Genomic DNA, 26,468 nt, shown 5'->3' on the forward strand with positions numbered 1-26,468 from the left:
AAGGGATTAACAGTGATAAGATGGTGAAGGGAGCATTGTACTGTAAAGGCTGACCTTTTTTTTTTATATATGCTAAAGTCATTCTTTCTGCCTTGTCAATTTTGGCTGCTGCAGTGTATGCTGCTGGCACTAGTCTTGACTTTTAAATAGATCCTTTAGAGAGTGGGAATTCTGTCACTCATAAAAAGAAAATCAAATGCATGACTATAGGAGGAAAGGTACTTGGCCCATAAACTACTACCTTGGAATTTATGGTTTAAACCAGTGGCTCCCAACCTTTTGGGCATGGTTCCATGGAGAGAGCTATTTCTGCAGACCAGAGAGGATGTGGTTTTACATCCTACCTGCATTCTGCGGATGGGGCTTTGCTTGCTTGTGCGGACTGGTTGCTGACATGCCACGGACTGGTGTCGGTCCATGGACCAGAGGTTATGGACAACCTTCATTTAACCTTAGCACTGGAGAATTCTGGGACCTGAAGTTCACACATCTTAAAGTTGCTGAAGTTGAGAAACACTGATTTGGACTGTAGTGCTTTTCATGCCAAAATTTTGGGTTCCCCACACCATTGACATCAATGGTGGTGGGTTTCAAAATTTTTTACTACCGGTTCTGTGGGTGTGGCTTGGTGAGCGTGGCATGGCATGGTGGGCATGGCAGGGGAAGGATACTGTAAAATTTCCATTCCCACCCCACTCCAGGGGAAGGATACTGCAAAATCCCCATTTCCTCCTGATCAGCTGGGACTTGGAAGGCAGAGAATAGATGGGGGTGGAGCCAGTCAGAATCTTTACTACCGGTTCTCTGAACTACTCAAAAATTCCACTATCGGTTCTCCAGAACTGGTCAGAACCTGCTGAAACCCACCTCTGATTGACATCCACGAAAAGGAAGGTGGAGAGAAATGTTATTGTGGGTATCATTCTACCTCCAGCACCGGCTTCTGGAAACCAGCAGGATCTAGACTCGCCACCAGAGGGCGCACCGAAAGGGCCATTCCGGTTACTGCGCATGTAGACTCGCAATGCGGTTCCCTTCGGGGAGCTTGGTGGAGGCGCGCGCGGCGCTTTATTTCTAAGGTTGGAGCTGCTCGGGTGCTGTCGGCTCGATTTGCACGTTAAACCTTAAAAATAAGGGCAGGCGTGGGGAAAGAGCCATCCTCACGGATTTTAGATTCCAAAGGGGCTCCTTAGAAGCAAACCTGACGGAAGTAATAGATTGCACGTATAAATCCAATCGCACTTGGAGACTTGGAGTAGTTAATACCCGCTGCAGGTTCTGATCAGTTTTAAAACGGGAGGCAAGAAGAAGCTGGGAAGAAGGATCGGTTTTCTCGCCTGCATCTTTTGTGATGGCTTCGTATCATTGATACCGGGAGAATCTCTGACCAATGGGCGGAAGGATGGCTTCCGTGGGCGGGCTTTAAGAATGGCCTTGAGTAGGCGCACGAATTCAAGGGGCTTCTGCCCAATGTCCTTGCAAACGCGGAGGCATAGAGTGGCGGAGCTGTCAGTCTTCATCTCTTGGACGATCTCCTTCCTAGACCATTGGAAAAACGATGCCCATGTTGGCAGAAGGGGGCTTGGCTTATTGCATTGGCATCACCTTGCTTTGTCTAAGAGAGTTTGCAGCTGAGGCTTCAGGATGGACAGGTAAATGTTTGCATCGCTCTGCAAGGCTAATATTATAATTAGAGGTGCTAATTGAGTGGCTATTCAACTAGAGCAACTTAACGGTGAATGAAAATATCCCCAGCATTGGATAATAATCTTTATATTTTCTTTAAAAAGTGCCATTATTATTATTATTAAAAAGGGGGTGGTGGTTAGTGGGAAATAAATGTCCTGGGTTCTAGGGAATGGAACCGGTATGATATATAAGCATTTCTGGGAAGAGGAAATATGAGGTGTGTGTTTAGTTTTCATAACTGCATAAGAACTTGTGTATAAATTACAGGTCTAAAACAGATTGAACAGGGGAGCAGAATTGTTATTCCTCATCTCCCTGTTCTGCTTTTATTGCTACTGTAATTGTTCTGCTCCCAAGAAGGTTTAATTCAGAAGCAGTGCATTTGTTTGCGAAAAGAAGTTCAACAGGTATGCCCCAGAGAAATGGAATTTCTGAATTTTTTTTTCCAAAACAACAGCCACAACCTGGTGTCAGCAGAACCCTGTGGGATAAGTTACAGCAGCTGTAATTAACAGCCTCCAGTTGAACTAAGTGTAGAAGTTTTTAATTTTAGGTTAATTGGAAAGGTATGAGTACTCTTTGAAGAACTAACACAGAGTCTTAAAATGCCAACTGTACTTACAATGTTCTTTGTAAAATATGCTCCAAAAATGAATAAAGTGAATAACTCATACAGTAGGTGGGTTAATTTCCTCCTTGATTGGGGAAGAGGAGAGAGCAGCTTGCCTGTTACTTCACTCTGGTCATTGCTCTCCATGGTCATTTTTTAAAAACATATTCTGTCTCCTCTCTAGAGAAATTTTCAGCCAAATCAAATGGAGAAGAGTTCTGCCACTTCCTCCTTTAGCCTAAATGACAGGAAGAATTATACATACAAAGGTGTTTCTTTTCCAGCATGCCCATCATGGGGCCCATCAGATAAGAAAGTGTCAAATATGTAAGGGAATCAATTGGCGGGGAGAGGATGGGGGTAGAGGAAGGAAGGGATCCTACTAATGATCTAAACCAAATGTCCTGAAAGCTTTCCAGCCATGGATGGGAGGGATAAAGCAGCAGAGGAATCCACCAATCAGGGCAGTGGAAAACATGGTCCCTACAGAACCTCAGACCATCACTGGACAAAAAATAGCAAGTTTGAAAGTCAGAAAGGAATTCCTTGAGCCAGTGTGGTTCCCAGCTAGTTTATGCACAGCAATTGAGCAAGTTAAGACTGCAGTAAGGAAAAAGCAGGTAAGGGTGAATAGTACCCTTATTTATTTATATCTCACCTTTATTATTTTTATAACTAGCTCAAGGTGCCAAACATATCTAATATCCTTTCCTCCTCCAATGTTGCCCATAACAATAACCCTATAAGGTGGGTTGGGCTGAGAGAGAGTGACATGATAATTATCTTTCAGTACCTGAGGTTGTCACAGAGAGGAGGGGATTGACTTTTTTCTCTGAAGCACCTGAGGGCAGGGCAGGAAGTAACGGGTGCAACCTTGTTAAAGAGAGATCCATTCTAGAAGTAAGGAGAAATTTTCTGACAATGAGAACAATTAATCAATGGAATAGTTTGCCTCCCAGAGTTGTGGATGCTCCATTACTGGAGTTTTTCAAGAATAGACTGGACAGCCATTTGATCAGGATGGTATAAGGTCTCCTGTCTTGAGCAAGAGTTGGACTAGATCAGGGGTCTCCAACCTTGGCAACTTTCAGACTTGTGGACTTCAACTCTCAAAGCTGGCTGAGGAATTCTGGGAATTCTGGGAAGTCCACAAGTCTTAAAGTTGCCAAGGTTGGAGACACCTGGACTAGATGATCTCTGAGACCCCTGCCAGCCCTATGATTCTGTGCTATATGTTCTATATTCTAAAGGGGCAAGTTAATGTGAAAGATGAATAAAGGATGAGAAGAGATAAAAGATGAAACTTACTTTTCCAAGGGGAGAAAATGTAATCTGGTGTGTGCATTTTGAGAGGCCCCTTATAAAGCCAAAGCCAACAAACAAGGAGAGATTGGAAGGAATGGTATATACCCAAAGACCACCAACATCCTATGATGATTCCAAAATCTAAATCTGATGCCTCCAAGGGTAGAAAGAAAACCAACCTAAATAAAAACCGCAAAAAACAAAAAAACCATAAATTTTAACAGAATGGAAGTGACAGGATCCAATGACTGTGAAGAAAAACAGGGTCCCTTCCAACTCTGTTATTCTGTTCTGTTCTGAGTTTCTAACACTGTTTATTTTATTTTTCCAATATTTTTAAATATGCAATATAGTCAGATAATTTCTGTTGCAGGGCATATCCTAATAAATGAGATGATGATACCATTAAATTAAAGACGGAATATTTGAAAAACACTATTATTATTATTTATTAGATTTTTATACCGCCCTTCTCCCGAAGGACTCAGGGCGATTTACAGCCAAAATTAAAACAATAGCAATGTACACTTAAAACAGAATTAAAAAACGTATTATATAATTGGCCAAACTTTAAAACATTTAAAATCTAAAAACCCTTAAAATTCATCTAAAAAATTTAAAATTTAGGCCAGCCCCACGCGAGTAAATAAATACGTTTTCAGCTCGCGGCGAAAGGTCCGAAGGTCAGGCAGTTGGCGCAAGCCAGGGGGAAGTTCGTTCCAGAGGGTAGGGGCCCCCACAGAGATGAGTCTTTTCTGAAAATAAAGGATGCTGATGAAGGGAAGTAAGAAATATCCACCGTGATAAAAGTTGTTGCGTTCTTAATGAATTATGAATTATGGGGTTTTTCCCCCCTCTGATGACTGTTACAAGTTCATAATAGATCTTTGAGCAATTCCTTATATTTCTCCAGCAGTGAGGAATACGGTCAGTGCCCAGATGCCCCATGAAATTATAATCCCTCAGTGGAGAGCGGATGCAAACTCAGGCAACGCCAAGGTAGGTTGCCGAATTACAATTGCTAGCAAAGATTCTGTTTTCTGATGATTCCTCCAGATACTCATTCTTGATCTGCTCATGGCAAGAATGGTTTTGCCTGTGGCTGGTTGCTCCACAGCTGCAGTGACGAACCCAAAACAATGTGATTTGCATGTGTTTTTTGTACATGTGTATGAGAGAGAAAAGATGTAACCTTCTGAAGCAATATATGGGAAGAAAATTAGAGTTAAAGTTAAAATGAGTATTCCCTTTTGAGATTTGAATGCTTTGATATTAATAATCTCCTCTTCTAGAGAAGGAATCTTTGCCAAAACCTGTCTAAATGTTAAGCATTTGTTTTCCCTCTCATGGGTTTGTTCTGGGGGAGAGGGATTTAAAAAAGTCATGGTGATAGCTGAAAATTTCCAATTAAAGCCCCTGCTTTTTTACATTCCTAACTGCTCCAATTTTGATTGTAGAAAATATGACTTCAGTAACAGAGTTGTTAATACTTGGAATATACTACCTGACTCTGTGGTCTCTTCCCAAAATCCCCAAAGCTTCAACTAAAAACTGTCTACTATTGACCTCACCCCATTCCTAAGGGGTGTGCATAAGAGCACAAGCGTGCCTACCATTCCTGTCCTATTGTTTCCTTTCGTTATATCCAATTAATATAGTTATTACATACTCATACTTATATCTATGTTCATATATTGTATAGTTATTTCATGCTTATGCTTATATATACTGTGTGACAAAATATATAAATACAAGTAAAAAATATAAAGAAAAAGAAAGGTCCCTTTCCAATGGATGTCCCTGCTGCTTCTCTTAGAAGCATATATCAGATTCGGTTGAATTCAAAGTGAGTTGAATTGGAAAAGTGCAGAATTGTCTGGATCAAAGCAGGGCTTTTCTAGATAAGATTGAACCTAAATCCTTTGCTAATGATGTGGAGGAAGAGGAAATATATCTCAAAAGGGCTGATCTGCTTTTCTTCCTGTTCTTAAGCTAAGAAAAGCACCAGCCTGCAGAGCTTCCCCAAAGGAGATATCTGATTTTAAACAGTTAATCATTCATTGTCATTCTCCAGTTGCTGCACTTAGTTTCTGAAATTTAGCAAAATATTGACAGGATTATCAGTGGAAAGAGACTAGTGGTTAACCTATTGGAGTAAGAGTGGGAAACCTGCTGGGTATCCTCGGGACAGTCCCTCCCCCTCACTCGTAGGCAGAAGGCAAGAGCAAACCTGTTCTGACCCAGCTCCCCAAACACAACAAACCCTCTGTAGTTGAAGCAATGATTCCTTTATTAGGAACACCAGCAGCCCTGGCAAAAAGTTTGTCTCACACACAGCAGGCTAACAGGGAGATGAATAGTTGTCTGCCACATCTATACATCTCTGCTCCCTGCCTTTTATCCCCAGAGCTAGGGTGGAGCTTCACTAGCAGTGGTGGCTCTTCCGTTCCAAGGATCGGCCCACAGATTTCCACTGCTCTCCTCTCCTCTGTCTTCTGCACATCCACACGTCAGGCACTGGACCCAGCTCAGGGGTGAAATGCTTCCGGTTCAGACCAGATCGTCCGATCCGGTAACAATGGCGGCGGGTGGTTCAGAGAACCGGTAGCAAAAATCCCTGCCCCCCCCTGCCCCAGCTGAGCCGCACGATCATCAGAAGGTTTTTTTTTTTTTACTTTTAAAACATTTTTTCTTCGCCCAAAAAATGCTTTTAAAAGTTAAAAAAAAAGGCTCTGATGATCATGTGGCTCAGCTGGGATCATCAGAACCCTTTAAAAGCATTTTTTCTACAACCTCTTGGGCCGAAGAGGTTGTAAAAAAATGCTTTTAAAAGGTTCTGGCGATCAGGTAACTCAGCTGGGATCGTCAGAACCCTTTAAAACCCTTTTTTTCTTCTGGCAATCCCAGCTGAGTTGCCTGATCATCACAGGCTTTTAAAAGCATTTTTTTACAACCTCTTTGGCCGAAGAGGTTATAGAAAAAATGCTTTTAAAAGTAAAAAAAAATAAAAAAAGTTGGCCACGCCCACCCAGTCACATTACCCCACCACCAAGCCACAGAACCAGTAGTAACAAATTTTACATTTCACCCCTGACCCAGCTATTCCTCCTCTTCCTCATCAGCCACCTCCAGACCTGGAGGCTATTGACTCTCCATCTGAGGACTGACAGACGGCCCAGGCTCCTCTTCTGCCTCTCTCTCTGACAGCTCCATTCCCTCTTCCCCCTCAGTGTTCTCTGGTTGTCTTGATGCTCACCCTGACTCCCACACCTCCTCCTCATCTGATTCAGCTGTTGGAGGAGCTGGCAGCCAACAGGCCACAACAAAACCACTTCCAAAAACATTATCAAAAACCCCTCCCTGGACTTGTCAGTGTAGTTGTCAGAAGTCTGATTGATGAGAAGATCAAAAGGGAAAAAAGCAAAGAAACGAAGCAGCGAAAATAAGAGAAAGGGAAGAAAATGCATTTCAATTTTTTTCCAACTGTAAAGATACTCTTGTACAACAATTTTAAGGTCAGTAACACAAACTTGATCCCCTCATAAGCAATCAACATGCTAATCTGACAAACCTGCCAAGAAACCATTAAAATATATGGCAGTTCTATTTAAAAATAAAAATACAAGGTGTAAATAAACCTTACATATACTTACATACATTTATTTTATTTATTTATTCATTTGTATCCCATCTTTATTATTTTTTTACAAATAAGGCAGTTAACACATCCAACATACATACATCTTTCTATTTTCCCCACAATAATAGGTGGTAATACAGGCTGGTCTTCAACTTGTAACCATTTGTTTACTGATTGTTCAAAGTTACAATAGCACTGAAAAAAAGTGACCTATGACCATTTCTGACACTTATAACGATTGTAGAATTCCAGTGATCATGTGATCAAAATTCGGAAGCTTGGCAACTGGCATGTATTTATGACAGATGCAAAGTCCCAGGGTCATGTGATCACCTTTTGTGACCCTTTGATAAGCAAAGTCAATAGGAAACCCAGATTTACTTAACGACTATGTTACTGAATTAACAACTGCAGTGACTCACTTAACAACTATGGCAAGGAAATGGGCAAAACTAACAACTGTCTTGCTTAGCAACAGAAATATTGGGCTCATATAGTCATAAGTCAAGGATCACCTGTACCTTTACTGGAACCAACTGGTTATACTTGTTCTATATTTATGAGGTACTTCTAGCAAATATACATAACTGCTATTGTGCAAATGAAAATACTTTTTAAAACAGGGAAGCCTTATGTTTGTTAATAAATGTCTTGCATAACTTTCTGCTTTGTTCCTCTTGTTGCTTCCTCTTGCTTTACCTGGAATAATGTGTGAAAATGCTTAGCTCAGAGTATTGTATTAGTTTTAATAGTAGTGGAGCTTCCGATGTGGAGGTCATTTCATAGTAGAAAAATGAAATTACCAGTCTTTCGCACTTAAAAGACCATAATTCATGTACACATTTCATCTTGTGAATCATTCATTTTCATTGTGGATAAAAGAGGAAATACGCAATATGTTACCACAGTGTTAGATGGATTGCCTCTGAATTGCCCAAACTGCCGCTAAAAGCTAAAATTGCCTTTAAATTGCTAAAATCTCATGCAAGAACACTAAAAATCTGTGAGACTTTATGTATGTATATAGCTGATATGCATCACAATTTTGACATTTTGAAGGGTATTATTATTTTAAATGTTCTTCAGGCAAGTCTGACATTTTATACACACATACATACATACATACATACATACATACATACATACAGTATGATGTTGAGACTCTGGAAAGAATGCAGAGAAGAGCAACAAAGATGAATAGGAGACTGGAGGCTAAAACATATGAAGAACAGTTGCAGGAACTGGGTATGTCAAGTTTAATGAAAAGAAGGACTGGGGATAACATGATAGCAGTGTTCCAATATCTCAGGGGTTGCCACAAAGAAGAGGGAGTCAAACTATTCTCCAAAGCACCTGAAGGCAGGACAAGAAGCAGTGGGTGGAAACTAATCAAGGAGAAAAGCAACTTAGAACTAAGGAGAAATTTCCTGACAGTTAGAACAATTAATCAGTGGAACAACTTGCCTGCAGAAGTTGTAAATGCTCCAACACTGGAAATTTTTAAGAAAATGTTGGATAGCCATTTGTCTGAAATGGTGTAAGGTTTCCTGCCTGGGCAGGGGGTTGGACTAGAAGACCTCCAAGGTCCCTTCCAACTCTGTTGTTGTTGTTGTTGTTGTTGTTATTATTATTATTATTATTATTATTATTATTATTATTATTATATATAAATTCTATTTAATAAATCCTTAACAACAGTTCATTTAGTAGCCATTCAAAGTTACAATGGCACTGAAAAAAAGTGACTTATGACCGTTTTTCATACTTAGGACCGTTGCAGCATCCCCATCCATGGTCATGTAATCAAAATTCTAATGCTTGGCAACTGACTTATATTTATGATGGTTGCAGTGCCTTGGGAGTCACGTGATCAGCTTTTGTGACCTCCGTACAAGCAAAGTCAACGGAGGAACCAGATTCACTTAAAAACTGTGTTACTAATTTAACTGCAGTGATTCATTTAGCAACTGTGGCAAGAAAGGTCGTAAAATGGGGCAAAACTCACTTAACAAATGTTACACTTAGTGACAGAAATTTTAGGCTCTATTCGGTGGTGGGATTCAACCGGTTCGCACCACTTTGGCAGAACCGGTTGTTAAATTGCTTGCTGGCCCCACCGCTCCCCTTCCCGCCTCTTCCAGAAGTCACCCCACGGCCCGTCAGGAGGCTGCAGGGAGGAGCGAGCCAGGGGAGCCCAAAATGGGGCGCAGGGAGCCGGCGCCCCCCTTCCCCCCACATTTTGTTTTTTGCTCCCAGGGGAGTGCAGGAGGCCGAGTGCTGCCTGTCATACCCCCTAGCCATGCCCACCATGGCCACACCCACCCAGCCGGTCATTAGGACAGAGAACCGGTTGTTAAATTATTTGAATCCCACCACTGGCTCTATTGTGGTCATACGTTATTGACAATTGATAATTGTATCAACTTACAAAGATCTATCTATTATCATCCAAAGTTACAAAGGCATTGAAAAAAATGATTTACGATTGGTTTTTGTGCTTACAATTGTCACTGCATTCTCCCAGACGCATGATCAAAATTTGGGCCCTGGCACGTATTTATAACAGTTGTATTGTCCCAGGGTCACATGATCACCGCTTGCAACTTTCCCAGCTGGCTTCTAACAAGCAAAGTCAGTGGGGGAAGCGAGATTTGCTTCATGGTCACATGATTCACTTATCTGCAGTGTTTCACTTAAGCATGGCAAAAAAGTTGTAAAATTGGACCCAACTTATTTAACAACTGCTTTGCCTAGCAACGGAAATTCTAGCCCCAATAGTGTTGTAAGTTGAGGACTGCTTGTATTGGTAGATTCAGACTTGGATCCATTGGGGACATTGTTTCTTATGCTTTGTTCAAGACCATTAAAGAAACCCTGAAAACATAAAATTTATGCCTATGCAGTTTAATTGATCTTATTGCTTTTCCCAATTATTATATATTTATTGCTTTACTTGCTCTTTGTATATTCGTCCATCCAACATCACTTTTTTGCATCTAATCTCTTTGGTAAAATGATGGCCCAGACCAGCGATGGCTAACCTTTTTGCCATCGCGTGCCAAGAGTGTGGGGACTGCGGGGGAGGGGGTTCGTGTGCACGTATGCCCACACCCATAATTCAATGTGCCCTGCCACCTGCGCACAGGCATGATTCCCCCACACACACTCCTCCGCTTTTGGCATGTGATGGCACAGTAGGCCCATTTTTTTGCCCTCCCCAGGCTCCAGAGGCTTCCTTGGAACCTGGGGAGGGCGAAAACAGCCTTCCCCACTTCCCGGAGGCCCTCCAGAAGCCGGAAACAGCCCATTTCCCGACTTCCGGTGGGCCCAAAAGGCCTGAAAAGCAGCTGGGCGGCGCACGCACGCATGCTGGAGCTCACCTAGGGCAAAGCTCGCATGCCCAAAGATATGGCTCCATGTGTCACCTGTGGCACGCGTGTCATAGATTCGCCATCATGGGCCCAGACTATACACAGGTGATACATGTTGGTTGTTGCTTAAGGAACTGGTATTGTATACAAGACTTCGATAGCATGAATTAGTAATACTGATTGGATTCAGCCTCTCTTCATTTTCTTTTGCTCCGGGCCTCGGGCCAATGTTGAGAATTCTTTTAGTCCCTACCCAGTTATTTGCTACAGACAAATAAAACCCAGCTCAGGGGGCAGGATGATGTGAGATCATTCGGTTGTCAGCCTTCACTGTTCTGACTGTATAGTCGCACCAGCTGAATTACAGTGAACACAAGCAGAATGTTATTTCCTTTTCTGTGCATGTGGCAGTATGCTTTGCTTCAAACATCCTTCATTTGTGACCAAATCTTGCAGAGTAAAGGATGGGGAGGATGTGGTAGCTTTGTGCCTCATGCAGGAAAGAGTATTGTTATTCTGTTTTTGTTTTTCTTGAGTTTAGTGTCGTTACATAGATTGCCTAACAAAGGCATTGCATAGAAAACTGTCAAGCTGGGAACTCTGTCCACCTCTTTATCCTGGGTGTAAGCTGGATATCTATGCAGGCCTGATTAACTTAAAGGGAAAAAAAAGTTATGCTAAATTTATCCAATGGAAAGTGGGAGCCAGTGTCTCTAATCTGCAGACTCAACATTTACTACCTTCTCCTTTAACTTGATCATATCTTTAGCATTGTCTATGAATTTGACTGAATGTAAACTGAAAAATTCTAAGAGGAAAAAGTCCTGGTGGGTAAAACAAAGAGTTCTTCCATGGCAAAGGAGTGCAAAGGCATTGTGAATGTCCCGTCTATCATTCTACGGTGACCTTTGTACTGATTTATATTCAGTGGTGGGATTCAACCAGTTCACACCACTTCGGGAGAACCGGTTGTTAACTTTCTGAACAGTTTGGTGAACTGATTGTTGGAAGAAATCATTAGGGCAGAGAACCGGTTGTTAAATTATTTGAATCCCACCACTGTTTATATTCCCTCGCTTCAGTTAAATCCCAAGAGAAGGAGCAACTTCTATGGACCTTTGGCATCTTGGGAACCATGAATTGAGACAATCTGCAGTTGAAAAATGTAAAGATCATAACTAGGGAAAGGAACAGCAGCAGCCTCACAGACATAAATACCCTTAAAAATGAAGTAGAACACTTAAACATCATTTGTGAGTGTAGAAGCATTTCCAAGGGATTGAAAATGTTTGATATTGGCACAATATTAATGAAAATGAACCAAACAACCCCCAAAAGATGGAGGTTAAATAAAAAGAACAGAGAGAAACTAAAATTATCAACCAATATTCTAGTTTATCCAATTACTAACCGATATTACTCAATTACTAGCCAATATTCTGGTTTATCCAAAGACAAAACAAAAAATCCAGAGGCTTTGTAGGTGGAAAGGATTGTGACTGGAAAGCTCATTGTAATAATTTGAGGAATGCAGGGAACAGAATTTTAAAATTAAAATGGACATTTTCTTTCATAAATAATGAAATTGGATATATAAGATGGATTCACAGAGAGCTAGCAGGGCTTAGTGATCTAAGACTTAGGGGTTGGACTTGGACCCAGTCCTAGTTGTCCATCCTCAATCAAGGAACCCCTCTTGGAGCCTTCGGGTCAACTCACTTATCCCAACCCGCCTCACATGGTTGTAGTTGTGAAATAGAAAAAAGATTACCATCTGAAATTCATGGAGAAAAGACAAAGATATAAATCTAACAAATAAAGAATAAACAAATGATGGATGGATGGATGGAGTTAGCATCCTTTAATAGTGCGCCGAGTCATAAAAATTATGCTTGGACTCTACCTAGAGTATAATATATTTTCTTGATATTATTGTGTGCTCAGCATTTTAACATTTAGGGAATGAATGAATCTGTAATTATATTTAGGCAGCTGTCATAGCTAGAGGATTTATATTTGTGTGTTGTATCTAAATCTATGTTTGACCACAGGAAGTATGGTTTTAATGTCATCTGAGAGTGACATTAGTTACTAATGTCACTCTCAGATGACATTAGTGACTAAGGGTCAGGTTTCTAGATGATTTTTGAGGATGAAAGCTTAAAAGTAAAATAGGTATGTTAAAGTCTGTAGATTAATAATCTATTTAGCTTTTAATTTTCATGAAAACCACAAAAATTATGCTACAGAAAACAAGTGATTTGCTCTCAATTTTTATCGGTATGGTCTTGAGGAGGGCTAACCCTTATAATTGTGAAAAATGAGCTGAGGAACTGCATGTAGGTTTCATGTTTCTATCCCACATGAAAAGAGAAGTAATAATTTAATATTACAAAGAGAAAACAGGACCTAATATATGATGGTTACAAAACACACATCTATTCACCTAGATCGGGGTGGGGAACCATGGCCCTTTTATGACATGTTGACTTCATCTCCCAGAATTCCTGAGCCAGCCACAAGTCATAAAAGGGCCATGGTTCCCTATCTCTGACCTAGATAGACTATGTTCCCAGTATCCTGTCACTGATATCAGGGAAGAAAAGAAAATATAGAATACAAATACTGTACAGAAGCTACAACGTCCTACTAAGTAGAATGTCCTACTAAGACTACAGGGGACAGATGGTTATGCAAAACTATGAAGATGAGAGCAATTATTTAATGATATAATTTGGATTTCAGGAGCCCAAATTGCCATTTTCCTTTCTGTTCGTTGACAGTTTTAATTCATTATATCTAATACATATGCTGGCAAGGATATGCAGGGGAAGGAGACAATGGCTTGTTATTTTGTTCATGTTTGTTGCAATACCATATTTGGTTCCTCACTCATAGTTGACAGTCACACAAAAGTTCATTCTAATTGGCCAACTTCCCCACAGATGTAGCAAGAACTGTTACCTTCTTATTCAGAACCTGCTTCCAGTAACTGTCACAATATGTGTCCATGTTAATTTCCTTTTAAATCAAGTTTTTTCTATATAGCTGCTCATGTACCTTTGATGTATTTTTTTCTTTTCTTTTTTTCTTTTTCTTTTATGTACAATGAGAGTATATGCACCAAAACAAATTCCTTGTGTGTCCAATCACACTTGGCCAATAAATTCTATTCTATTCTATTCTATTCTATTCTATTCTATTCTATTCTATTCTATTCTATTCTATTCTATTCTATGTTGCATGTCCATGTACTGAGATTTTTTAATATAATTATACCACTTGAGCATTAGATAAGACAGCAAGGAAGAAAATCAGTTTTGGGCAAGATTAGAAAAAGCCACCTTTTTCTGGCAATATAATTTTAAATTAGTTTAAGTACCTGCAGAAATGTTGGTGGCAATTAGAGAAAAAGAAATTCTTAAAATGGCAGCAACTGAAACTAAGGTGTTTTAATGGGCTCTTGAAGATACTGAGTGGTATGTCAAGGGAAAGATTATAATAAAAGTGATTGAAAATACTTGGTGATATTTCAAGAGTCCCCTTGCAGTACGAGGGCATTTGGTTTGGCCTCTTTTTCCAGAAGCCACCGATTCATCAATCTGGTATCAACCAGAAAGCGTTGTACAGAGGTGGATTGGTACACATGCACAATCATAGCATTGAAGGGGGCTGCTTAGATTATCATGTCCTACTCTCTACTTAGAACAATCCAGATTGAAACATCTCCAACAGATAATATCAAGTTTGTACTTGAACACATCTGATGAAGAAGAATTTCCACCTCTCTGGTTTCCACTGCTCAAATGTTTGTAAAGGAAGGTTTTCATTACATTTAGTAAGAAACTGTCTTGCTGAAACTAGCATGGTTGTGAAGGCATGCGTTCAGTACAATTGAATTGGAATGTAGGAGTTATTTCAATGTTCATCAGTGTTGGCTCCAAAAATTAGCTTCTTCTGACTATTTTCCTCTCTTTTTATTATAGTTCAATGTACCATTTGCAAGTACAGTGTAGATTAATGGATTTGAAGTATAGTATCAACTGATCAAGAAATCTACATCAACAGAAATAAGGGAGAGAATGAAGCTATAAGTTGAAGTTGGCTTGCTCTGAAATTTGAATCCTGAAAACTCAAATGTTCACCTAGATAGTAAAGGGATGAGTGCATGTATCCACAAAGCTTCATTGTATGGATATGTATTAGTAACTGTTAATTTTTATATTCTATGTAGCATCCATCGAGAGCAGAACTCAGGATAACAGCTGAAGGAAGAAACTTTATTGTCGATGTTGAAAAAAACGAGTAAGTACTTGAAATCTTACCATCATAAAGACAGGTATAAATAGTCAGACAGTGCAGTGCTTCACACCAAATCTCCAAAAATAGCTTTGTGGCACAAATTAGCACCTCTCCATAATACTTTGAAGTAGCTGTTTACTTCTTTCAGGTTCTCAGAGCACCAATAAGTGTTTTTTAAATTCATTAAGCAAAAACATGAAGGTCTTTTAGGGTCTGAGTAATTAACCTGAAGGACGTCTATGGAGATTCTCAGTCATCCAGGTCATGGTTGTCCCGAAGGTGCTTTTTCAAGAGGCAAATGGACTTTCTGGTTTTTCTTTAAAGACATTGACATCCAAGAAGCTTCTTCAGCTCTGACTGGATGGTGGGGAATGGAAGGATGTATACTCCTTGCAGACAGTTGGACATTTGGATTCTTTTAGCAGCACAGTCCTTTCAACAGTTCCAAGAAGGCTCCACATTAATTTGTATCACTCAGGTGACCCTGATGATACAGATAAATCTCCAGGTGGCCTTAATGACCCTCTCAAAGAATGCAAATGACCAGCTGTCTTCAAGGAATATAAATCCTTGCATTCCCCACCATCCAGTCCAAGCTGAAGAAGCTTCTTGGATGAGAAGCAAAATGTCTTCAAAGAAAAACCAGAAAGTCCAGTTGCCCCTTGAAAAAGTACCTTTGGGATAACCTAAACAGACTGACATGTATCTTTAAATATGTAACCGAGAAAACTTTGGGAGGGTCTGTAATAGCTTCTGTCAATAATAAGATACATGTGATCTTTCACATTCCTCCTTTTCCTGAAATTTCACTTACTACGCATTGGTAAATGTTGCCTGGCTGCATTAAAATGGCACGCAATAATACATGGTATTTACTACTGTAAAGTAGCTTCAGTATTTGCATATCAAAGCAAAAAAACTGCCATATCAAGTTCTCAGCAATGAAAATTAGCATAAATTTTAGTATACTAAATGAAAATTGGAGCATGAACCTTCACTTGTGTCCTTAAGAAACAAAGAAAGGTAAATATACATGCATTTGGGAAATGAGGGAATAGCATTAAAAGCATTTAGCCTAATCCTATTATGAAGTGTGCATCTAGCTGCCAAACTCTCCCTCTACAGAGAGAAGTTTTCATCCTGTTTCCTAGTGATTTGGATCTACATCCTAGTATAAACATAACTCTCTCACCATCTGGCCTTAAATTTCCAGCAATATCTCTGAGTCGTATAAAGCAGTACAGCCAAAGCCACTGATGCAGCAGAATTGGAAGAAGCAGAATCATTAGTAAAATTCAGACATATATTAGCATGGAGGATAATGATATAACCACCAGATGCCTCCTGGGAATTAACGGTGCTATTGCCATGCAAAGCTTGCTCTCAACAGGCTAGCAAAACAGAATATATATCTTATCTTTACTTTCCCAGTGGGCTCACCATTCAATCAAATGTGCACGCATAGCCATTCAACTTTGAAAGGGATTGAAAGAGACAATGGTACAGATTCATAATTTTTTGTACTGTATGCACGTAAGTGCTTTAAACTTATTCTTGTGTAGATTTGAAGTGTTCGAAACATTAGCTCCTTAGTTTTTTGCTAATAGATTTTTTTCTTATTTATTTTTATCTCACCTTTATTATTTTTTGCATTTAACTCAAGGCAGCAAATGTATTCAACACACCTTTCCCCTCCTATTTTTTCCACAACAACAACAACTCTGTGAGGTAGGTTGGGCTGAGAGAGATTGGCTGGCCCCAGATCACCGAGCTGGCTTTCATAGCTAAGGACTTGAACTCAAGGTCTCCCGCTTACTAGGCTGGTGCCTTAACCACTAAACCAAAGGTGGCTCATCCAAACCAAGAAGTTCTTGAGTCCAGTAGCCATCATCTAGTTATTTCATTACCACTGACTTTATAATTTTAAGAAAATGAGCTAGGGGAAGAAGAAGATTAAAAAAAACGCAACAGTTGGAACATAGAAAAAAATCCATAGAGTTTGTATATTATAATAGTCTAAAAGTGAGGAGAAGATAGAAAGCCCGGCACCAGGCTAATTAAATAGGTAGACTAGAGCCAAGCAATCTGAAGGTAAATGACCACATTTAATATTTGTAAAAATACAGAAATTTAGGGTTGTAATGGGCAGGACAGTATTGTGCTCATGAAGTCAGACAGAATTTTCCGTTTTATTTCTGAATTGGAAGACAGACATTTTGAGATTCCTGTTGTAAAAAAAAAAATCCCCATCAGAAAAAATTGTATTAAACTGTACTTAAACTACATATACTTTGCTGATGACTACAGTTGAAATCCTATACGCAGGGGACAAATCTTGTCGAGAAGCTTGTTTAAGTATTAGGAAATGGCAAACTGTTGCGAAATTCTCCTTACCAGAGGATGTGCTTGATTTCAGCATCTGTTTCCAACAAGATGATCTCAGTTGCTGTACCCCTCTTTATTTGGAGATCACTCCCAAAATGGAGGCCAGACTGGGAAGCTAAATCCTTTACAGCTAAGAATGTATTATTTATTTAGCTATTAAAAGTGAGCTATGAAATAAGCATTTTTCATGCTTTTTAAAAAAACCTTTAAAAGTCATCTGAGTCCAAACATAATTTTGTTGGGATCCAAAGAATTGGAGCCAGATGGAAAAAAGCTTTTAACTGTCAGGTAGTCAGGAAGCAAAGTCCCTGGTTCAATAATTGGGTTAAACACACAGGCCCGTGAACCCCTAGCAAGCGAAAAAAACACAGAGAATGATCATACCCAAAGGACAATGCAACACCACCATCAATTAACTTGATAGCTTTCTCGAAAGTCTAAGGAATATAAGGATTGGCAGGAAAAAGAGTCAGGGACAAAATATGAGGTAGGTCCAGAGCAGAATAGTAGCATTCTGGAAGGAGATCTTGGATTCCACTTTATTTGAGTCTAGTTGAAGATATACTGAACACATTCTAACTAACATTAATTTACATTTGCCTTGATATTGCCAGTATTGTGTCAGTACAAAGCACATTTAATTCCACAGGAAGTTACTCTATTTACATATGAACTCTGAATTGATTCCTAAACACCCGGTGCACTCAAGTTTGTTTTTCACAGATGGGTTGTTGAAATGTTTAAGTTCTGCAGCTGCAAAACAGAAAGCCCAAAGCAGAAGGATATCATGAGAATTAGGGGGGGTATAACATTGGCCATTACTGTCAAAGAGCATCAGATGTTCACAGATGTGTTTCAAAGCATAATTTGCTGGGGGGAGAGAGGAAAGAAAGAAACCAGCCCTCTGCCTGAAGTTAATGAAGTCTTGAAGTTGCAATAAAAACAAATAACATTGTTTTAAGTCTGTGTTTAATTAGAATTAATGGCTTTGGGTCAGCACTGGCCATCTGCACAGGCTAACTGGGGACAAGTTCAGGAAGGAAAAGATAGGATGTCGGTTTAGTAATGGAGGCAGCAGCATTTTCAGGGGGTGGCAAGGGGAGTTGGAGTGATACTGCTGGAATCACGTGAGTTAGTACAAACCTTGCTCCCTTTCTGATATATGTCATGATATTAGCCATGTTCCCACAGGGGCAGAGTTTACAGCTCAATGCTACTTTTTTCATTGTGACCAAGCCAGCGAGAGATTATAGACATGACTGAATGGTTGTGGTCAATCATTTTAAAAAGATTTATCTAGCCATTTATTTATTTATTTGTTTATTTATACTTCTACGCTGCCCATTCTCAAGACTCTAGGCAGCTAATAGTGAACAGTTCTTTAAAAACAAACACCTAAATCAAAATGCAGAAAGAACATTTACATAGTAAAAACATAGTAAAAACAGAAACAAAAAAACAAAAAATGCATGCCACAGAAACCATATCGTAAAACACTCTCTTTCTGACTTATTGGAAGAAGTGAGTTTTAGCAAAATCTCAGAAAACTTTCTACTTCTGACAGGCCCAGGAGACATGAAATAGATCAAATTTGCACTGGGAGGAAGTTCAAAAGAATTGGAGCACTAATGGATAAAGCCCACCTCTTTCTGATAGCAATGAAACCCTCGAGTTAGTTCATCTATATGATCTGGTTGTACAAGCAGATAAATACAGGGGGTTGGAAAAAGCAATCCCTCAGATAATCAAGACTGGAGCCAGGTGGGGCTTTATACTGGTATTCATAGACAAGAATGTAGCTCAGGTTTGAAATGAGAGGTCCTTGATGCTCCCTGAGCTTGGTTGTTTTCTGGCAGACATTTTCTTACCAAACTAGGTAACATTATCAGAGAGCATCAAGGACTCTTCTTTATACAGATGACAATCAACACCTTGAATCACCCCTGGCAGCCCACTGGCAATGAATGGGATTCCCAAAGCAGAGAGGAAATTGAAGAGCTCACATTCATCACTATTTCAAGTTTCAAGTGCCACATTTTATAGTAACTGTAGCTTCCAACTTTCAAAGGCAGCTCTATCTTACTATGTCCTGGGGTGAGCAGAGCGTGACTGACAGAGCCTCTCGATCCAATAATGGTTGCAGCTGGTGTATCAGATGTAACTGCAAAGGTCTTCCGTAGTCACCTCTGTCCTCTGTTCCTCAAGCAGGAATTGTGAGTCTAGGAGAATTCCCAAAGTGTGAACCATCTTTGAGTCAGGGAGTATAATAACAATAGCAATAGCACTTAGACTTGTATAGCTCTTCATAGTGCTTTACAGCCCTCTCTAAGCAGTTTACAGAGGTGGCATATTTCCCCCAACAATTTGGACCCTCATTTTATGCACCTCGGAAGGATGGAAGACTGAGTCAATAATCCTATTCAGAGACAAAGATGGCGCCTCCCTGGAATGTTTGGCCCACAAACTCAGAGCCACTCCATCATCGACAGATTACACCGCCCTGAGTCCTTCGGGAGAAGGGCAGTATAAAAATCTAAATAATAAATAAATAAATAAATAAAATTACTCTTGAGTCTATTTCTCTTCATTCAGCTCCCATCAGTCTCCAGGCACTGGATCAACACTTCTATCACATTGCTTGTTCAACATGGAGCTGAGATATATACAGGAAGTCCTCAGCTTAGGACCAGCCATTTAATGACCTTTCGAAGACAACCTTGGAAAGGGGTTTTTACAGATGCTTTAAAGCATTTCTAGCCCTCATAAAATTTCACTGGCCCTCTCACTCATATGATGTCCCATAGCCACATGACCACAATTTGTGACATTTTTTGCTGGCAAAAAAATACCCTTTGGGAGAACGTAATTACTTTAAAAAATGTGAGATTCACTTAACCACATGATTTGGGCTTAACAACTGCATGATTCAAATAATGACTGCTGTAAAAACCAGTCAAAAATTGGGTCCAGTCATGTGGGTGCTCAAACTTATGACCAAAATAATTTAGGACTGAAATTCTGACCCCAACTGTGATCATACATTGAGGATTATCTGTATCTGTATCATTCACATATTGATGATACCAAACACTATGTTGAAAATGACTTCTCCTGTTGGTTCAGATTCCAATAATCCAATTTTGTCTTTCCAATTTACTTCTTTTTTGAGGAGTTTAACTTCAAGCAAAGAAGGCTGTTTTCTGAAAACTACTAATAAAAAGTAGACAATAACCAGAGCCTAGATCTTGAAAACCCAAGTCCAACATATTCTCCATGAAGCCACATTGAGAGATTTCACATATGCCATTAAACTTTCTTTCGGTTTAGTGTTCTCCAGGGTATAATTGCTGCCACAGAGTTTGCAAAGGCTTATTTCATGGCTTACATTGATGTGTGATCCCAATCACTCCTGGCTTATTCAAGAAACCATAGTTTTAAAAATTTATTATGAACTGAGACATTAGTTTGGAAAATCTCCTCATCCACAAAATCTCTGTCCAGTTTACCTAGAACCAGGCTACCAATAATGTGAACAAGCTGTAGCAAGTATTATATTTGCCACGTTTAATGTGGGATGTATCCGCTAAATTACTCTGCATTGTTTTATCTGAACTACATTCAGGGGACTGAAGGAGGCTGCCAATTTGATCAGGGCAACAACTCGGCTCAGGAAAACAAGTGCCTAGGTTCTTACATCATGCTAAACCATCGTGCATTCCCTTTGGGTTTAGGAAGTCTTGTGAACCCAGCCCGTTGTGGCTTATTCAATTCATTATGGTTAGCATTATGTGTAAGCCAAGTCAATGTGGAACTGCATGAAGGTGGTCTGAATGCTATTCTTCCCCCTGCAAGTTTTCTAAAAGAAGGAGAGAAAAAAGACGCTGAGGCCATGGCTCTTTGCGTTTTCTGAAGTTTCATCATGAAGGATGTTTGCCCTGAGACGTGGCATTTTGCCAGAAAAATTCCTGAGTAGCCAAGATGTGATGTAATGAACTCCATGACTAGAGCAGCTGGCATAGGAAGAAGTCCTGGCATCCAGCCCTATTCAGCGATCTAATTTTAGAATTGCAGTACTGTAGTTTGGAGCACAAAACTCCCTCATTGCCAAGCATACTGTACCCTTCCCTTGTGTCAGGGCTACTCTGAATGTCCTCCGGAGGTGCCCCCATCCCAAGATTCAGCTGTGCTGTTAATCTTTGTCCATCATTTCCTGCCTTGTGGTTTCCTTTCCAGTGTTTCCTTTAGAGATTGGAAAGAGGAAAGATTGTTTTCCAGTTTTGGCTTTGGGTTGGCGGGATAGCTGAACTTTTCTCTGCAGGGATGCCCTCGCCTTAACTTTTGTTGATAATTTCCTAGATGCAGGGATACTAATGGGGGCAAACTGACTGGATGCCTTGACCTTTTCCTGCAGAGTTTGCAAAACTATCTGAATGGTCAGAACAGAGCAGCCACCTGGGGGTTTGTAGTTCATCTTCCTCCTGGAATAATGATTTCATTTTCTGGAGGCCAGGCAAGGAAGCTTGTCTCTCTAAGTTATCTGTTCCCCATTGCAAAATTTCCTGGGAGGGAAGTATACTTCCTTCCTTTCCTTCACTGTTGACTTTTGGCTCTGCAGTTTCACAGTGCAACCCTTTGAGTGATAATTTAAAAGAGAGAGAGAGAGAGTGGGAGGGAGGGAGGGAGGGAGAGAAAGAGAGAGAGAAAGAAGCAAGCATTGCTAGAAAAGTTGCATTCTTCACAAATAGGAAGATGCTGAAGTATAGAGGATTGAAATCTCTGGCTTTGGCAGAGCACATGTTGAACATCAGCATCTAAAAAGGATGACTTTATCCTCTCTTTAGCTTAGGAGCTGGTTGTGTTAATGAAAGGTTGGCTTTTCTTCTTAGCCTCTCGGTGATCCCAGTTCAGCAAAATACAGGCTGAAAGATGTCAGTGCAAGCAGCCTGTCTAAAAGTACAAGCCTGAAAGCATAGTATAATAAATTGTGTGGATACAGCAGATAATCCTAGCTCAAATAGGTGATTATCTGCCTATAGTAAAGAAGCATTGATGTTCAAATCCCACAAGAAGTTTCCCTTCAAATTACGTTTTTCAGTAGAGTTGGTCCATAGATTTGACTGCAAATTATCAAACCTGTGAAAACTAAGTCTGCAATGATTACAAAGTATGTGTTGTCTTTGATATATGAATGTTGGTTCTTGGCCATTCCGTACATTTGGTACCTGGTATTGATGATATGCAGTCATCATTTTGTATTTTGTTCAGCTAACTGGTTGTTAAATTCCAACACTTTCTTATAGAGGTAAGATGGTTTTACAGAACAAAATTCCTCTCTTCCCTTTTAAACAAATAATACAAATAAGAGCTCTGATAGAACAAGACCTACCAGAGACTTCCATAGAGAATTGTTCATTGTAAAATAAGGACAGGAAAGGTGTTTTTTCCCTTGGTTGGAGCAATCTATCGGGGCAACCTGGTCTACCCAATTATGGGACGGAGCATACTGCTTCCATTTTCATTTTTCAGCCCCAACCCAGGGGCCTTCGCTGGCAGTCACTTTCACGACAAACTATTTTGTGTTAAATTTATGTTTTACTGAGAAAGAAATAAAGGGAAACTAATATAGATCTATTTCAAGCTATTTAGTTCTCATCAGCTAGTTATACTTTTCTCGGATGGCCCAGGTTCATATCCCAGAAGGTTATGGCTAGCTGATGAGAGCTAACTAACTTGAAATAGATCTGTACTAGTCTCCCTTTATTTTTTTGTCGGTAAAACATAAATTTAACACAGGATGAACATAGCTATGAAAGGTAGCATATTTGTAACCCTCCAGATGTTAATAAACAGCAACAGTTTCCACATCCTAAGCCATTCTGACCAGGAATGAAAGATTGCTGGGACATAACTTTAAAAAAAAAAAAGGTTTTGTATACAGAAATCAGCAGCTCTTAAACCAGAGGAGGTATCTGGTATCACAAGTTCTTCTGGAAGAGACTTTATAACAAGTGCTTGAACCTGCCTCCTTCCCTGAAATAAAAGGATTTGTGAAAATAACCTTGATCTTTTTGCAGCCTTCCTCAGTTTGGTGTCCCCCAGAGCTGTTGGGTCTATAGCCCTGAAAATGTTTAAGTAGCATGGTCTGTGGCTGTGCTGCCTCAAAAATGCTGACTGTCATAATATGATTTAAAGGACATTTGTGATTTCCTGTATTTTGTGCCAATTATTATCGCCATTCTCAACCATTAGACACCAAACAGAGTTGCCCAGAGTTGCATTAACACTGAGATGAGTGAAATGTAAAATTAATAAATAGAGCTGTGGATCATAGATAGTAGACTTTAGACTGAGATAAGGGATGGATGACATGTTTGAACTGTCAGAAGTTACAACTCTAAGCATCCTAGACAACACAGTCAGTGAAAAGGAATATTTGGAGTTGTGATTCAAGAACATCTGAAGACTCACAGATCTCTCAACCGTGTCTTGGATAGTCAGAGATATTGCCAATGTTATGGATTTGTACAGGACTTTTTTGTCTTTTAATTGTATTACATACAACACAGATCTCAGCTTTCTTCCATCATGGAAGAAAGAATCTCAAGAGGCTCTTGTCTTACATAACAGAAACAGCAAGAAACAGACAATCCTGGGTCAAAAACCGAAGCTAAGTTAATATGAACATAGTTGAAAAAACATAGTCAAAGCAAGTATTCAAACAAAAGGTTTCAGCATCCGAAGAAAAGTTCAAAATGTTAAGCAACAGGCATTGGCAAATTTGATAGAAGTAGGATTAATCAAGTTATATTTTTAGTGCCTGAATTACTTCAAGCAAAGGTTTTTATTCCAGAAGCTTCTGGATTTCACTGATCACAATTTATAACCCTTAAAATGAATTTTGCTTTGTGACTTGTTTTGGAGCTATAACGTACTCTGGAGACATGGTGTTCTTCTGAACTGCCTACTCCTCCCAACAATCTGGTGTTTCTTGGACCCTCCACTTTCTTCTCTTAAATGTGGGGAGGATGTCTTTGTTTTTGTATCCGATTCAAGAGTGTAGGATTGGGAATGGTGGAAGATGATTCCAAAGCCAAAACATATCTACAGTAAGTAAACAAGCTTATCATGTTTTATTTCCTATATGCTGGGCATTAGTATGTAGACCATAAAGATTCTGAACTTTGCAAATTAGTGTTGTTCCTGTGTTTTCACTGAGTGGTGCAATCACATGTAGTATTCCCAGAATAATCTCAATTAAAATATGAATAACATTAAAACCAAAGTTGGAAATTATTCAGGTAAAAAGAGTTAATCCACCCTGCTCCAAAGCCTAGAAGAATAGCCTCAGGGGGATGGAAGGCTGAGTCAACCTTGAGCCCTTCAGGATTGAACTCCAGACTGTGGGCAGAGTTAGTCTTCAATACTGCAGTCTAACCACTGCTCTTGCTCCTGGTGGCACAGTGGTTAGAAAATTGGTCTTAAGTATGTTTATCCATTCTGATGGGGTTTTCCGTTGTGTAGGAGATGATGAACTTAGTATAACAGTCTTGCAACAAAGAAACTATGTGTCTCTATTCTCATGTTTATGACTTTATGACATATTGGCATTTTCTACCCGAAATTTCCATCTGCCTCATTTATAAACTATTTGCATCCTTTCTCTTCATATTGGGTTAATGGCGTAAATGCCACAAAATAGAAACCCCCTTCACTGTAGGCGCCTTCGTTGCTCCATCCCCTATCCTGAAGATGGAGGCTTTGCTCAGAACAATGGTATCATTGACACAGTGGAGGATAGCCAAAAATGTGCTGAATTGGGTTGGAAGGGAAATAAAGCCTTTAAAACATCTGTATGTTGTGGCTACAGGCCAGGTTCTTGCTCATTCTCTGGATCTGACTCTGCTCCTGAGGTTTCTACTGTAATGAAAAGTGGCAACAGCTGTCTGCTTTCAGCCAACATCTGTATTTTAGCAGAAGGATGCTAGGTCTGCAGGCCACAGTCAAGCTGTATTCACAAAGTGAAAAAAAGAATCCAAGCTTTTGATTCTAATAATCCTAAACATGCAAATTTGGAAGTTAAGTCCTACTGAATTCATTGAGCTTACTTGAGAATAAACATGCCTGGGCCAAACTTCATATAATTCACAGTTATTTTACCCTCTATTTGTTCTTTCAGCTCGTGCTTATTTTCTCCAGATGTTTTTTTTTCAGATGCATGGCCAGGTAAACAAAGTAGCTGAAGCAGCGAGAGATAAAGTCAGGCATTGCTATATTCTGTGATTGCCGCAGTTTAAAAAACAGTTCCAAGTATATCATTCACCTTATCACTAGGAACAGTTTCCTTTTCAAATCAGGGCAGCCAATATTAAAAGCAAAACCCAGCAAAATACTAAAATCAGCAACCTGGTTAGGTCACTGTATTAACAGCAGTTTTAAATAAACATTGCAGGTAGTCCTTGACTTACAACCATTCATTTACTGACTATTTGATGGCATTGAAAAAAAGTGACTTGCACCTGGTCCTCACACTTAACATACATTGCAGTATCCCCATGGTCATGTGATGAAAATTCAGGTGCTTGGCAACCAGCAATTATTTACCATAGCTACAACATCCTGAGATCACATGATCACCTTTGTGACCTTCCCAACCAGCTTCTGATAAGCCAAACCAATAAGGGAAACCAGATGCACTTAATGACTCCATGCTTCACCTAACAACTGCATTGATTTGCTTAACCACCATGGTAAAAAAAATAATTGTAAAATTCAGTTGCTTAGCAACCGATATTCTAGTCCCAATTGTGATTCTAAGGTTCTGCAACCCAACAAGAAAAACACAGACTTCAGAGGATAATTAGAACTGCAGAAAAAAATAATTGCTACCAACCTGCCTTCCATTGAGGACCTGTATACTGCACGAATCAAGAAGAGGGCCGTGAAAATATTTAGACTCCTCGCATCCAGGACATAAACTGTTTCAACTCCTACCCTCAAAACGACGCTATAGAGCACTGCACACCAGAACAACTAGACACAAGAACAGTTTTTTCCCAAAGGCCATCACTCTGCTAAACAAATAATTCCATCAACACTGTCAAACTATTTACTGAATCTGCACTACTATTGATCTTCTCATAGTTCCCATCACCAATCTCTTTCCATT

General features: G+C 39.7%; 1 protein-coding gene across 2 annotated transcripts in view; it reads left to right on the plus strand.

Moving 5' to 3' along the window:
• Positions 1-1,075: 1,075 nt before the first annotated feature.
• The window catches only part of ADAM19 (ADAM metallopeptidase domain 19), a 77,661-nt gene continuing 52,268 nt past the window's right edge, over positions 1,076-26,468 (plus strand). The window contains exons 1-3 of one of the 2 annotated variants that reach the window (XM_058171154.1): positions 1,076-1,652; positions 4,518-4,603; positions 14,850-14,920. In XM_058171154.1, the coding sequence (XP_058027137.1) occupies positions 1,559-1,652; positions 4,518-4,603; positions 14,850-14,920 (251 nt within the window). In that variant the 5' untranslated portion in view covers positions 1,076-1,558. The remainder of the gene's footprint in view (positions 1,653-4,517; positions 4,604-14,849; positions 14,921-26,468) is intronic. The other variant, XM_058171155.1, reaches the window with a different exon arrangement.

Source organism: Ahaetulla prasina, chromosome 2, assembly GCF_028640845.1.
Source record: "Ahaetulla prasina isolate Xishuangbanna chromosome 2, ASM2864084v1, whole genome shotgun sequence".
Lineage (NCBI taxonomy): Eukaryota > Metazoa > Chordata > Lepidosauria > Squamata > Colubridae > Ahaetulla > Ahaetulla prasina.